The sequence below is a fragment of the Physella acuta genome, unplaced genomic scaffold, assembly GCF_028476545.2.
Source record: "Physella acuta isolate Inbredline_101_S28 unplaced genomic scaffold, ASM2847654v3 ptg000566l, whole genome shotgun sequence".
Classification (NCBI taxonomy): Eukaryota; Metazoa; Mollusca; class Gastropoda; family Physidae; genus Physella; species Physella acuta.
Genome location: NW_026732085.1, coordinates 211647 through 227509, shown reverse-complemented (window position 1 = coordinate 227509; position 15863 = coordinate 211647). Strand labels below are relative to the sequence as shown.

General features: G+C 38.8%; 1 protein-coding gene across 3 annotated transcripts in view; it reads right to left on the bottom strand.

The window, feature by feature from the left end:
* LOC131946629 (leucine-rich repeat and coiled-coil domain-containing protein 1) overlaps positions 1-15863 on the bottom strand; it is a 250854-nt gene that overhangs the window by 32758 nt on the left and 202233 nt on the right. For all 3 annotated transcript variants that reach the window (XM_059307559.1, XM_059307561.1, XM_059307560.1), the window contains exons 14-15: positions 14839-14955; positions 14095-14179 (exon numbers count right to left, since the gene is read on the bottom strand). In XM_059307559.1, coding sequence (XP_059163542.1) covers positions 14095-14179; positions 14839-14955 — 202 coding nt within the window. The remainder of the gene's footprint in view (positions 1-14094; positions 14180-14838; positions 14956-15863) is intronic.

Below are 15863 nucleotides of genomic sequence, written 5' to 3'. Positions count from 1 at the left end.
GTGAATTTCAGTTTGGACTACCTAATTGTACAGAAGCCCACTCCAGATGCAAATTTCCTCATGCGACTGTTTGTATGTTTAGATGGCAAGTAATGCAAGATTATTGCAGAATAATGCAAAATTGTTGACGAATAATGCATAATTACTGTCAAAATTAAAAAAAAAACACTTTGCCGTAAGGCGTTATTATTAGCTAATAATTCAAAACTATTTCAGAGTAATGCAATAATATTTTCGATTATTGCGAGATTGTGGCGTAATCAAAACAATCTTCAGCACCATTCACTTCTTCCCAACTCCTGCCAGGGACGCATTAGGGCTGAATTTCGCTCTTGAATGACCCAAGTAATTAAACAAATCCAACACCCTGTTATTGTAGGTAAATACGCCAGGCGCGAGTCAGACACTGGCCCCTGCTCACCCCACTCAGGGAAAAATTATATGGGGCACCTGCTGATCTGGAGACCACAGTTGGGCTTGTTGTCAAAATCCTCAACCATATCCATAATTAAGAACGAAGAAGAAGAAGTAGGTAAATACAAGTTTTTGAACCCCACCCTCCATGCGTAGAGAGACCACATCTACCGCCCGGCTTCCCCGCACTGATGAACGACAACATCTCACCTTGACACCACCACGACAACAACAACAGCGCTGTCAACTCCGCGCGTCATCCGAGACTTTCAATTTGCCTCTCCCCCAACTCAGCTCGCAAAAAAAAAACCCCGAATATCCCCCCGGGGGTTTAATAATGACACCTTTCCCCCACAGAAAAAGGATACCCTATGAATGTTCCTATCACCCCCTCACCCTTTAACACTTACAACTGCGGCATCACCCCCCCACCCCCCACCCCCCGGGATAACAAGCATGGCAGAAAAATCCTTTCAAGATTCTGCCCCTTGACGAAAGGTCAAGAGAATTATCTTCCATCTTGGACAAAAAGACAGGCCTTAATTAGGCGAATAAAGCTCTTATATATCTTTATCAGACGTTTTTTACACGAAAAACGGCAAACTTTACATCCTTTTGTGTTGATTCCTTCGCGGAAAAGTAATCAAAACACTCGTCTCACACAAATATGGCGGAGTTCCTACGACTTGATGAGTAAAAGTAGTGGGTTCTCACAGAAATACTGGAAAATATAGTTTTTACTTTCTCGTATAGAGAAAGTTTTGTAATCGTGCAAAAAAAAATAAATAAATCGACAACACATTTTTACAAATCTCGACGTTTTACACCTCACTGATACGGAAAAACATAATTTTGCAATCTTGTCCGTATGTCTGTGTGTCTGTGTGTCTGTCTGTCTGTGTGTAAACACGATAACTTGAGTACCGTTACAGCTAGGTTGATGAAATTTTATATATAAGTATTTTATCAAAATCGTAGATACTGATCAACTTTTGAGCGATTTCCGATAACCGGAAGTGGTACTTTTTCTACTTTGAATTTTTCAAAAGCCTATAACTTGAGTACTATTTCAGATAGATAAATGAAATTTCACATGTAAGTAAAAGATCTAATTCTCTGCCTTCTGTCAAATTTTGAGTAACTTCCGTTGACCGGAAGTACTAATTTACGCTATTTTCGATTTCTCAAAAAACGCATGTAAATTTATAAAGTACTAATAATATTGCGCACTATTATGCACATTTTGTTTTGGCGTTCGCTTGGTGCGCAATTCTTTTTTCTATGAGATTCTATTCTATTTTTAAAAGTTTAAGTAATTAAAAAAAAATCATGTCTATATTTCAAGTTATATAAGAATATTCGAGAAAGTTTAGGGGAGATTACTCCCGGTTTATTTTACTGAGCTTTTCCATGCTCATAGTAAGGGTCATGTTTAGGTTTAGGGGTAGGGCTAGGGTAAAGATTAGAAGATTAGTATATCACAAAGATTAGAAGATTAATATAGAGGCAGTAGCAAATTAATATTTCTTCGAATACGTGCTCTCGTATTGAAAACGGTACCGAAAAAAAAATATTCGATAGTATATTAAATCCCCTTCTGATCGCGTCCCACATGAAACTAATCAATAGACAAATGCTTATAAAAAAGCTAAAGATGTAAAGCAATATAGACAACCAAATATGCTGGCAGAGACACAAGGGGAAGATAACTCCTGATTATGTCGGTGAGTTCCCTTTATGAGCTGGAAATGAGCGTCTGAATACATACACCGGGCGCTAGACTCTCTGAGTGTTGTCAATTACTTGCTCAAATATTGGCGGGTTGAAAAAAAGTAGAAACCAACACAGACGCGGTGCCGTGGACTAATATTTAAAGGTTTGATAGGTTGGTGAGAGGTCTTCAGAGTCTTAACGGCTGATTCAATGAGGTCTTAACGGTCGATTGAGTGAGGTCCTCATAGTGTTAAAGGTCGATTGAGTGAGGTCCATAATCTAAAAGGTCGATTCAGTGAGATCTACACACTCTTAACGGTCGATTCAGACAGGTCCACACACTCTTAATGGTCGATTCAGACAGGTCCACACACTCTTAATGGTCGATTCAGATAGGTCCACACACTCTTAACGGTCGATTCAGACAGGTGTACACACACACACACACACACACTCTTAACGGTCGATTCAGATAGGTCCACACACACTCTTAACGGTCGATTCAGATAGGTCCACACACTCTTAACGGTCAATTTAGATAGGTCCACACACACACAAACACACACACACACACACATTCTTTAAGGTCGATTCAGATAGGCCCACACTCAGAAACAGACACAACACTCATACAAATGTATTGCATGTCCATAGAAACAGATCACAATAACACTACCGGGAAACACACACACACACAACCATACAAAATATCAACCCTCGCCCACGTTCAGAAACATAGACATCGCGAGTTGGCTTTTTCCTAGTTTGAATTTTAAAAATATTCAAGTTTTAATTGCAGCGTGCATCTGCTCAATAATGTATATCTATTTTTTAAATTGAATTAGTAATATATTTCAGTTTGGAGTTTTGGGCCTGACATTTTTCTGTTGATGTGGAGTTTTGAGCCAGAAAAAAAACAACAACTGGTCTTTAAAAACTTGAGTTTGTGCATCAGCACTTGCAGAGTTTCTTCCAGGCGACTCGAAAAAATTCTACCGTCCCCCGAACGAAATGAAATTTATATAATTTATATAGAAAATATATACTTTTAACAGTGTCCGGCCCCCCCCCCCCCCGGAGAAAAAAGTCTGGAAGAAACACTGAGCACTTGCATTTTTGTTAATTGTACCGATTAAATCAATGTATAAAACATGTTGGAATTAAGCCATAAAACCTTGACCAGAAATAATGGAAATTATAAAAAATTCATAAAAAACGTTTTAATAACAAGCTTTTATGTAATGATGCACTAAAAAAATAAATGATAGACTACTATTTAAATAACTATAAAGAAAAGCGTGGGTCACTTTAGTATCTATTGGATACCTTTACTAATGTTAAGGAAGACACCCACGCTTTTCTTTATAGTTATTTAAATAGTAGTCTATAATTTATTTTCTACTTTTTAGTGCATCATTACATAAAAGCTTGTTATTAAAACGTTTTTTATGAATTTTTTTTCAGTACTTTACATGTTTTATTTACAATAGAGTTACATGACTAAAAACCATTGCGCGCCTACTGAACATCACGTTCAGTAGGCGCGCAATGGTTTTTGAACGCAGCCATTACGTGATGGCGCAGCTATTGAAGGTGATGACGCGTGTGGTGTGGTTGGCTAGACATGCCTACTAATTCGGTCCAAATTTGAATTAATTCATAAAAATTAATTAGGCATCCAATTAAGTCAAATTTAGTTTCAGATTGCATTGTCTTCATGTCTTGACCCACGTGCCAACTGTGAATCGTGTCGGTCAAGTAGAACTGTCCGAATTTTCACTCCTGCGTTTCCGTCTAGACTGACGACAGACTGACGAGGAAGTGAGTTAAATAAAAGCTTGTAATAAATTATAGACTACTATTTAAATAACTATAAAGAAAAGCGTGGGTCACTTTAGTATCTATTGGATACCTTTACTAATGTTAAGGAAGACACCCACGCTTTTCTTTATTGTTATTTAAATAGTAGTCTATAATTTATTTTCTACTTTTTAATGCATCATTACATAAAAGCTTGTTATTAAAACGTTTTTTATGAATTTTTTTTTCAGTACTTTACATGTTTTATCTACAATAGAGTTACATGACTAAAAACCATTGCGCGCCTACTGAATATCACGTTCAGTAGGCGCGCAATGGTTTTTGAACGCAGCCATTACGTGGTCGTGATGGCGCAGCTATTGATGACGCGTGTGGTGTGGTTGGCTAGACATGCCTACTAATTCGGTCCAAATTTTAATTAATTCATAAAAAATCAATTAGGCATCCAATTAAGTCAAATTTAGTTTCAGATTGCATTGTCTTCATGTCTTGACCCACGTGCCAACTGTGAATCGTGTCGGTCAAGTAGAACTGTCCGAATTTTCACTCCTGCGTTTCCGTCTAGACAGACAGACAGACTGTCGAGGAAGTGAGTTAAATAAAAGCTTGTAAAAAAAATTCATAAAAAACGTTTTAATAACAAGCTTTTATGTAATGATGCACTAAAAAGTAGAAAATAAATTATAGACTACTATTTAAATAACTATAAAGAAAAGCGTGGGTCACTTTAGTATCTATTGGATACCTTTACTAATGTTAAGGAAGACACCCACGCTTTTCTTTATAGTTATTTAAATAGTAGTCTATAATTTATTTTCTACTTTTTAGTGCATCATTACATAAAAGCTTGTTATTAAAACGTTTTTTATGAATTTTTTTTCAGTACTTTACATGTTTTATCTACAATAGAGTTACATGACTAAAAACCATTGCGCGCCTACTGAATATCACGTTCAGTAGGCGCGCAATGGTTTTTGAACGCAGCCATTACGTGGTCGTGATGGCGCAGCTATTGATGACGCGTATGGTGTGGTTGGCTAGACATGCCTACTTATTCGGTCCAAATTTTAATTAATTAATAAAAAATTAATTAGGCATCCGATTAAGTCAAATTTAGTTTCAGATTGCATTGTCTTCATGTCTTGACCCACGTGCCAACTGTGAATCGTATCTGTCAAGTAGAACTGTCCGAATTTTCACTCCTGCGTTTCCGTCTAGACAGACTGACGACTGACGACAGAGGAAGTGAGTTAAATAAAAGCTTGTAAAAACCCATGGAAGCAAGGCATAAAACACGGTGAGCGGAAAAAAAGACAGGAAAAAAAGGCACTGAAAAAAAGTCAGTTTTTTAAAAAAGATGTATCGGAAAAAGTCACAAAAATATTTTGATTTACTTGTTGAGAACTGTAACATTTTGGTGTCTATAAAAGTTTATTTTTTAAATAACATATTTATACACTATAAAAGCATTGTCGTTTATAATAATAATCCTAATCCTACATTTTGTATTCATAATAAGTAAAAATACTGTAATATAATGTATACAGCATCCTCAAATTTTGTTACATATTTATTTGAATACCGGGTAGAAATTTAGACACAACAACATGTATTGTGGGTGTTTTTCCCCAATTTTTTTCTAATTCAATTAAAAAAACAACACACGATGAAAACTGAGTAGTTTGGAGCATTCTATTTTATTCTACGTAATTCTATTAAGGTTTATAGCTATAATGTAATTAAAAGCTAACTACTTCAAAGTAAATATTTTTAGTATTATAAATATTACCATGCAAATACAACCTACGCACATGAAGCTATATGTTTACTTTGCATTTAATTAATCGTATGCTTATTTGAACGTTCTGAATAAGTAATACATAAAAGTATTTAGGAATTCCACGCAAATACGCATTTGAGACTTTTTTCTGTGACTTTTTTCCTGTGATTTATTTCCTACAATCATAAAACCCATGTCCAGTAAAAATGGAAATTATGATGGAATCAAAGCATAAAAACCGATGTCCAGAAATAATAAAATCAAGGGATTAAACCCCTTGTCCAGGACTTAGTCTAGTATTATAAAGTCACCCGCCACCAACGCCAAGGAAGCTCCAATTACAAGGTCCCCTAATGTCCTTAACTCCCCCACCAACCCCAGCCCCAAGGAAGCTCCAATTACAAGGTCCCCTAATGTCCTTAACTCCCCCACCAACCCCAGCCCCAAGGAAGCTCCAATTACAAGGTCCCCTAATGTCCTTAACTCCCCCACCAACCCCAGCCCCAAGGAAGCTCCAATTACAAGGTCCCCTAATGTCCTTAACTCCCCCACCAACCCCAGCCCCAAGGAAGCTCCAATTACAAGGTCCCCTAATGTCCTTAACTCCCCCACCAACCCCAGCCCCAAGGAAGCTCCAATTACAAGGTCCCCTAATGTCCTTAACTCCCCCACCAACCCCAGCCCCAAGGAAGCTCCAATTACAAGGTCCCCTAATGTCCTTAACTCCCCCACCAACCCCAGCCCCAAGGAAGCTCCAATTACAAGGTCCCCTAATGTCCTTAACTCCCCCACCAACCCCAGCCCCAAGGAAGCTCCAATTACAAGGTCCCCTAATGTCCTTAACTCCCCCACCAACCCCAGCCCCAAGGAAGCTCCAATTACAAGGTCCCCTAATGTCCTTAACTCCCCCACCAACCCCAGCCCCAAGGAAGCTCCAATTACAAGGTCCCCTAATGTCCTTAACTCCCCCACCAACCCCAGCCCCAAGGAAGCTCCAATTACAAGGTCCCCTAATGTCCTTAACTCCCCCACCAACCCCAGCCCCACGGAAGCCCCCATTACAAGGTTTCCCAATGTCCTTAACTCCCCCACCAACCCCCGCCCCAAGGAAGCTCCAAACTGAATCGTGTACTCATCCCATGCACACGTTGAAAAAAAAAACCCTCCGTTCATTTTTAATTTACGACTTATTTTTTATTTAAATTTCTAATTTTTATTTATTAAACAGGCCGCCAGCAGTTGCTCATGCTAAGCCCCTTACGCTGCTAAAGCGAACTATTTTTACGCAGGGATTATTGTAATTATTCCTATAATCAATCTCCCCCACCCCCCTCCCTTCTTCATTGGCTGATGTAGCTTGAAAACTTGTGCGTGTTGATACATTATTGAACAGATGAAATCGTGATTTATACGTGTGCAGACACAAGTTTCATCAGCACAAACAACTCGTAGATCATCAGAAGATTCTAGATCACGACCCAACCAGTTCCTGCCCACACCCCCTCCCTCATCGTCACCGTCTAATGATTTATCAGGTTAACATAGGAGCCCCTGTACCTATTTATCACAATAGCGTGTACAGGCCTTCAGACTGTTTACTAAGTGGGAAGAGATAGTCCATTGACACACTCAACCCGAAACTACATAGAAACAAACTATCTGACCCCGTTATATATATATATATATATATATATATATATATATATATATATATATATATATATATATATATATATATATATATATATATATATATATATATATATATATATATATATATATATATATATATATATATATATATATATAAATATATATATAATATAGGCTTATTTATAAATATATATATATATAAATATATATATATATATAAATAAATAAATAAATATATATATATATATATATATATATATATATATATATATATATATATATATATATATATATATTGATCAGAGGCGTCGTGAGGCGGGGGCGGTGGTGCAGACCGCACAGGGTGACACCATTTAGGGGGGGGGGGGGTGACACCGAGACAACAAAATTGCAAGATATACAGAATAAATAACTTAGAGTTAAAAAGTATTTTAAGTGCATAATTACGATTCCGTCAAGGGAGGGGAGGAATGTGACACCATGACGTAAAGATGCAAACTATAGAGAAAACAATGCTACACCCAGCTGTATTAACAACCGACTATAGACCCTTTCCGGCGCCCGGTGACAAACTTTCAATTTGGCGCCCCCCCCCTCGGGAACAACCTTTCAATTTGCACCTCCCCCCTATATTTTTTTATACTTATAATGCAAAACTGTAGCTAAAATGATATTTTAATTTGTTTTTCCAACCCATTTTGGCGCCCCTTAAGGAAGGTCGGCGTCCGGGGGACATATGTACCCCCACCCCTCGACCCCCCTCGCTAAGCCTCTGGTATAGAAATATATATGATTGAATTCTCAGACACAAAGCGACCATCACCAACAATGCCAACATGTGTGGTGTATTAACACTCGTACAATTCCAACGTTACCGTTGAGGCCGACTGACCGTTCTAGAAAACCAACACGCGTGGGAAAGTCTGGACAAAAGATTACATTGGTCCATTCTATAGATAGAACCATCTCCCCCCTCTCCTATTCTTCCCCCAGACCTCTTAACCACGTGACACAACACGAGGTTAGATGACCGGGGAGGTGTGTGTCTGTGGGGGGGGGGGGGACGGGACACCCCCGGTCCAGACAATAGATCTCATCGATAAATGGAAGGACACGTCAGACCGGCCCAGAAGCCGCAGATCGATGTGTCCGAGATTGATACAGCCCAATAATAGAAACGTCAACAAATTAATAAGAAAAATGGAGACATTTGCGGACAAGAAGTGGCGTGCAAGCCGACATACGTGTCAGAAGCCATCAGGGGAAACATGGTTGCTCGTCTAGCGTTCATGGAAGACATATAAAGACTAAGATATATATATGTATATATATATATATATATATATATATATATATATATATATATATATATATATATATATATATATATATATATAATGACTAATATGTATATAATTTGGTTTTTCTACTAGGTATTGGTAGACTATGTTATTTTAAATCTATTATTATTTTTTATCTATTTAGTTATTTCATTGCTTTGTCTCTAATATTGTTCAACGTGTAGTAAAGCACACTGCGTTTTGACCAATAACTATTTTATAAAATATTTTTCTCAAACGAGTGTAACATTAAAATATATAGGCCCCTGTAAAATTACCAAAATGTAAATTAACGCTAACCAATAACTTACGGATTATGCATTAAAAAATATTTAAATATTACAGTAAATTAATTAATTAATTAATTACAAAAATAAACACACTAAATAAACACACACAAAAATAGATGAAGTAAAGCAGGGTATGACTTAACGTGCGTGTTGTATAAAAAAAACCCACCATTAACACTAATACCATAAACCCATATTACACAATATTATATTACGCAAGCAGAAGTTAAATGCGCCTTGATCTGACCAAAAACAACAAACACCCTGCACTATGGCATTGATCTGCTTGTTCAGATCTGGCCGCCGACTGAAAAAATATTTTTTTTCCACAAAGAATATCAATATTCAAGGGTCTCTTAGCTTTTGGATCAAAGTCTTGACTCTTTAACAAGTTTTAGTTTTAATACTAAAAAAAAAAAAAATCCAGCCTTTGCGCTTTTCTTTTTTTGGACGGATATTGAAGGGAAGAAGAGGCAAAGATGGCGGCTAGTACGGTAGATGAGGAAACTGAGTCCCAGTATTCTACCCCAGTATTTAGACCCTCACTTTCCCGACCTACATTATTGAGACTCCCACTTTCCCGACCTACAGTATTTAGACCCTCACTTTCCCGATCTACAGTATTTAAACCCTCACTTTCCCGACCTACATTATTTAGACTCTCACTTTCCCGACCTACAGTATTTAGACCCCCACTTTCCCGACCTACAGTATTTAGACCCACACTTTCCCGATCTACAGTATTTAGACCCCCACTTTCCCGACCTACAGTATTTAGACTCTCACTTTCCCGACCTACATTATTTAGACTCCCACTTTCCCGACCTACAGTATTTAGACCCTCACTTTCCCGATCTACAGTAGTTAGACCCTCACTTTCCCGACCTACAGTATTTAGACTCTCACTTTCCCGACCTACAGTATTGAGACCCCCACTTTCCCGACCTACAGTATTTAGACCCACACTTTCCCGACCTACAGTATTTAGACTCTCACTTTCTCGACCTACATTATTTAGACTCCCACTTTCCCGATCTACAGTGTTTCGACCCTCACTTTCCCGACCTACAGTATTTAGACCCACACTTTCCCGACCTACAGTATTTAGACTCTCACTTTCTCGACCTACATTATTTAGACTCCCACTTTCCCGACCTACATTATTTAGACTCCCACTTTCCCGACCTACAGTATTTAGACTCTCACTTTCTCGACCTACATTATTTAGACTCCCACTTTCCCGATCTACAGTGTTTCGACTCCCACTTTCCCGACCTACATTATTTAGACTCCCACTTTCCCGATCTACAGTGTTTCGACTCCCACTTTCCCGACCTACATTATTTAGACTCCCACTTTCCCGATCTACAGTGTTTCGACTCCCACTTTCCCGACCTACATTATTTAGACTCCCACTTTCCCGACCTACATTATTTAGACTCCCACTTTCCCGATCTACAGTGTTTCGACTCCCACTTTCCCGACCTACATTATTTAGACTCCCACTTTCCCGACCTACATTATTTAGACTCCCACTTTCCCGATCTACAGAATTTAGTCCCCAACTTCCTCAATCAAAGTACTGGACATTTAGAAAGCCGACTGGACATCTTAGGTCGCAGGACAGACGGACCTTCTTTCGTCATCTGCCCTGGGGGCTTAAATGACGTCATATACTTATGTGGTTCAGACTTAATGACGAAGTGTTACGAGAGAGAGAAAGAGAGAGAGAGAGAGAGAGAGAGAGAGAGAGAGAGAGAGAGAGAGAGAGAAGGTTATGTATAATTTAAGAAATGTGAAATATGCACCTTTTTGTAATATCTATATCTATATATATCTATATATATATATATATATCTATATGTTAGGGGAGGGTTCCCAGATGGGAAGAGGGAGATGGTAAGATGGTATTTATTCTCTCTAATCCGTGCATCCCCCTTTGGAAAAGGGGAGGTTTACCAGACCTGAGCAAAACTAACTACTTCACACTAATACAACATTAATATTACACTTCATTTGACGTCACAAGATATATATGTAAAAACAAAAGCAAAAGAAACAACACAAATAAGACGTGGCCAGTCTTTCATATTCAAGAAGACATCACTTGAATTCTTAATACAAATAAAGAATGACAACAAATCCTTAAACTTACATCTCCATACAGAATTATTCACATTGGTTACATAACATTCAAAACAAGTTAATAAAAAGTCTAGTGACAATTTAAGCGCAATTTCCTTATGTTATCCATAACAATTTTTAATTTTTTGTGACCGAACGAAAGGATATTTTTTTGCGCTAAAAAACAGACAACTATATTAACCTATATCAACGGAAATAGTTTTATTTCAACGAGTAGGCCTACACGATGCTCAGTTTAAAAAAAAAATATCATCCTAGGCCTACACGATGCTCAGTTTAAATGTTCTTAATTAATTTTTTGTGACCGAACGAAAGGATATTTTTGAAAACTTTCTTCAGCAATATTGTTCTAAATTATGGCAGGAATCGATTGGTACATGTTTCAAGTCGCTAAGTGGTCTGGTTGCCGAGATAAGGGCCAAAAAACTGCATTTTTTCGAGGTTTTTTGGCTTTTCCGGGAAATCTAGGAAGGAATTCCGGGATTGTTTTTGGCCCACAATCATCATCGGAACTTGCTTAACATATTTGCTTTTGGAACTAGTCCTCGATATTGCTTCGTTGAGGAGGAGATACGACTTAAAGCTGCGGACACACATCCATTCATTCATTTATCCATCCAGAAATGACGAGTTAATAATCGCAATTGTCCGTATGGAAATTGCGCTAAAAATATATAAGTGTGAATAAAAAACCGACATTTACTAAGTTATATATATATATATATATATATATATATATATATATATATATATATATATATATATATATATATATATAATGCGAATTTAAAAAAAAAACTCGGCTAGAAACTCGGCTTTAGGGAAGGGAAGGTGGTGAGTGATGTGATGTCATCTTAGCATTTTGTGACGTGGGTGTGAGGTGCGAATCGGCTCGGCTAGAATAGCGTGACGTCATTCGTGGACCAAAAAAATGGAAATTTGAAAAAAAAAAACCCGCTTCATTTCTACTTATCTAAAAAGCAATTTGAAAGAGCAAATTACTCCTTTCAATCAGCAGGGGACCATCAAGAGATCTCTAGCGGCACGCATTTGATGGTAACCGGTGGAATAAAAAGCAAACTTTTCACCAAACACTTTCAATTTTTGGAACATTTTACCAGTAAGGGGTGGGGTGGGGGGTGTTACTTGAAACAAAATCTGCATTTTACCATCACTCCCACTCCCACACTTACACCACCCCACTCCATCTATGTCAATGCAACATCCGGGACCTGATGCTTGTGGTGGGGTGGGGAAGGCATGACGCTGAGGAGGGACACTCAGGAGGGACCGGACATAAGGGGGGGGGGGGAATTGACGTTGAGGAGGGACCATTATACAGACGTGTAGGCAAGGAGGTGCTTGAGGTGTTTTCTCGGGCAAGTGATGGATAGAAAATATCAGCACAACAACTCGGCTCACGAGCCAACACATGATTCGACATAAGAACAACTCGACATACGAACAACTCGACATAAGAACAACTCGACATAAGAACAACTCGACATACGAACAACTCGACATAAGAACAACTCGACATAAGAACAACTCGACATAAGAACAACTCGACATAAGAACAACTCGACATAAGAACAACTCGACATAAGAACAACTCGACATAAGAACAACTCGACATAGGAACAACTCGACATAAGAACAACTCGACATAAGAACAACTCGACATAAGAACAACTCGATATAAGAACAACTCGACATAAGAACAACTCGACATAAGAACAACTCGACATAAGAACAACTCGACATAAGAACAACTCGACATAAGAACAACTCGACATAAGAACAACTCGACGTAAGAACAACTCGACATAAGAACAATGTATTTTGTTGACTAACCCAGATTTTTCGTTTTAAAAAATGTTTTCGTTAAACGTAGTTTTTCTGAAGTCTGCATCAATAACAACCAAAGTTTTTAAAAATCTCCAAAGCAAACATTACCAAGGATGAATGAGCTCCGTTGGGTAAATATCCACTATTTTTGTAATCTCTCCCAATTCGAAACGGTATTTTATTTCCTTCAAGCTTGACCAGGCCTTAAACCGCTGTTTGTGTAGATTAATACAGTCGATGAATCACTGGGCCTGTCAATATTTTACATATCCCCCCCCTACGTTTACAAAGCATATATTCACCGTATTCTCTACTCCCCTAAAAACAAAGCAACTGTTCCATTCTACTCTGTAAGACACGCCTTTCCCTATGTCACACATTCCTCTATACAAGGTACCTGTTCCATTCTACTCTATAACACAAATTCCCCTATACAAGGCACATATTCATCTCTATAGACCATCTATTAAGCACCCTGTAACAGGAGCTTGGTGTAAACACGAGGAATCAGACGAGGAATATTCTCCAGGTTACGGCTATAGACACACAAAGGGCTTTGCTATAAATATCTTGTAGCCCAGTCACTCAAAGGGCTTTGCTATAAATATCTTGTAGCCCAGACACACAAAGGGCTTTGCTATAAATATCTTGTAGCCCAGACACTCAAAGGGCTTTGCTATAAATATCTTGTAGCCCAGTCACACAAAGGGCTTTGCTATAAATGTCTTGTAGCGCAGACACTCAAAGGGCTTTGCTATAAATATCTTGTAGCCCAGACACACGAAGGGCTTTGCTATAAATATCTTGTAGCCCAGAAACTAACAGGGCTTTGCTATAAATATCTTGTAGCGCATACACTAAAGGGCCGTGCTATAAATATCGTGTAGCCCAGACTCACTACAACTATAGTGCTAAGTGCACCTTATTATAAAAAAAAATGTCGATCCGACGAAAGATTATGGGCGCTACATGATCCTGGTACATATTTGTTGTTTTCGTCTCGTGTAAAGAACACAACAACTGATTTTGTCAGGGTGAAGAAAGGAGGACAGACCAATGGATGGACAGACAGACAGAAAGAATGTGTTACCTCTCTAAACCTCGTCTCCTCCATCTGAAGGGCGTACCGGAACTCGTCCTCCAGCTGGGTGTACTGGCGCCCCAACACCTCCACCCTGCAGGGGAGACGATCAGTGTCAACATTTGGATTACAGGGAGCTAACAATGGTTACTAAGCTTAATAATCATACTCTTCACATTATAAATATTAATCTCACCATCTTATAGTTAACTTCACCAGTATTTTGTTTGATTGATATGCTAATAGTTATACCGATAACTAGTCAGACAAAAACCGAAAATTAAATAAAATGAACCAGCAGGAAAAAAATGAACATTTTAACTCATACAAGTCTTTGTTTTTATTAACTTGTTTTTAAACGTGTTTTTTTTTCTTCTTTAAAACCAAAATGTTCTCTTCTTTTTTGCTTTCCTTGAAAAAAATGCGATTTCTAATAAGTTTTTTAATGAACAAGCACAGACTTACTTGTTTAAAGTGGTGTGTAATGAAGTCTGTAATGAAGTGTGTAGTTGGTGTGTAGTTGGTGTGTCTAATTAGCGTGTGTCCAAGTACAGACTTACTTGTGTAAAGAGGTGTGTAATGAAGTGTGTAGTTGGTGTGTAGTGAAGTGCGTAGTTGGTGTGTAGTGAAGTGTGTAGTTGGTGTGTAGTGAAGTGTGTAGTTGGTGTGTAATGAAGTGTGTAGTTGGTGTGTAATGAAGTGTGTAGTTGGTGTGTAGTTGATGTGTCTAATTAGCGTGTGTCCAAGACTTACTTCTCCTGCTGCTTGACCAGCTCAGCCTGAAATGACCTCTCGACCTCCTGAACTTTGACCTTCAGCATCTGCTGGAGCTCCGGACTATTTAAAGCAAAGCGGTCCTTAAGCTCCTCCCTGTAGCAGAGAATCAATTGGCCATTTAGATGGCCAGGGTGGCCTAGTAGGCAGAATAGGGTGGGGGGTAGCACATATACAGGCAGAGAATAAATTGGCCATTTAGATGGCCAGGACCAGTGTGGCCTAATAGGCAGAATAGGAAGGGGGGGGGGGTAGTACATATACAGGCAGAGAATCAATTGGTCATTTAGATGGACAGTGTGGCCTAGTAGGCAGAATAGGGTAGGGGTAGTACATACACAAGCAGAGAATCAATTGGCCATTTAGATGGCCAGGGCCAGGGTGGCCTAGTAGTATAGGCTGGGGGGGGGGGGGTAGTACATATACAGGCAGAGAATCAATTGGCCATTTAGATGGCCAGGGTGGCCTAGTAGAATAGGGGGGGGGTTGTACATATACAGGCAGAGCATTAATTGGCCATATAGATGGCCAGGGACAGGGTGGCCTAGTAGAATAGGCTGGGGGGGGGGGGGCTAGTATATATAAAGTTTAGTTCAAGGGGGAGGTGTGGATATGTTCTTTACATCAATCATTCCGTTTTTTCTTACACGAAGTAAAATGTGTAGACAGTTGAGCTAATACTTGGAGACAGTAGAAACTATGGGGAATTACTGAGGCATGTTGGGATAGGAATGGGGAAATGTGGAGATAGATATGGGGAAATAAAGACACAGCAATTGGGAAATGTGGAGACAGGTATGGGGAAATGTGGAGACAGGAATGGGGGAATGTGGAGACAGGTATGGGGAAATGTGGAGACAGGTATGGGGAAATGTGGAGATAGGTATGGGGAAATGTGGAGACAGATACAGGGAAATGTAGATTTAGATGTGAGGAAACATACAGGTGTGGGGAAATGTGGAGACAGAAATGGGGGTCACGGGGTGGTAAAGGTAGCATGTCAA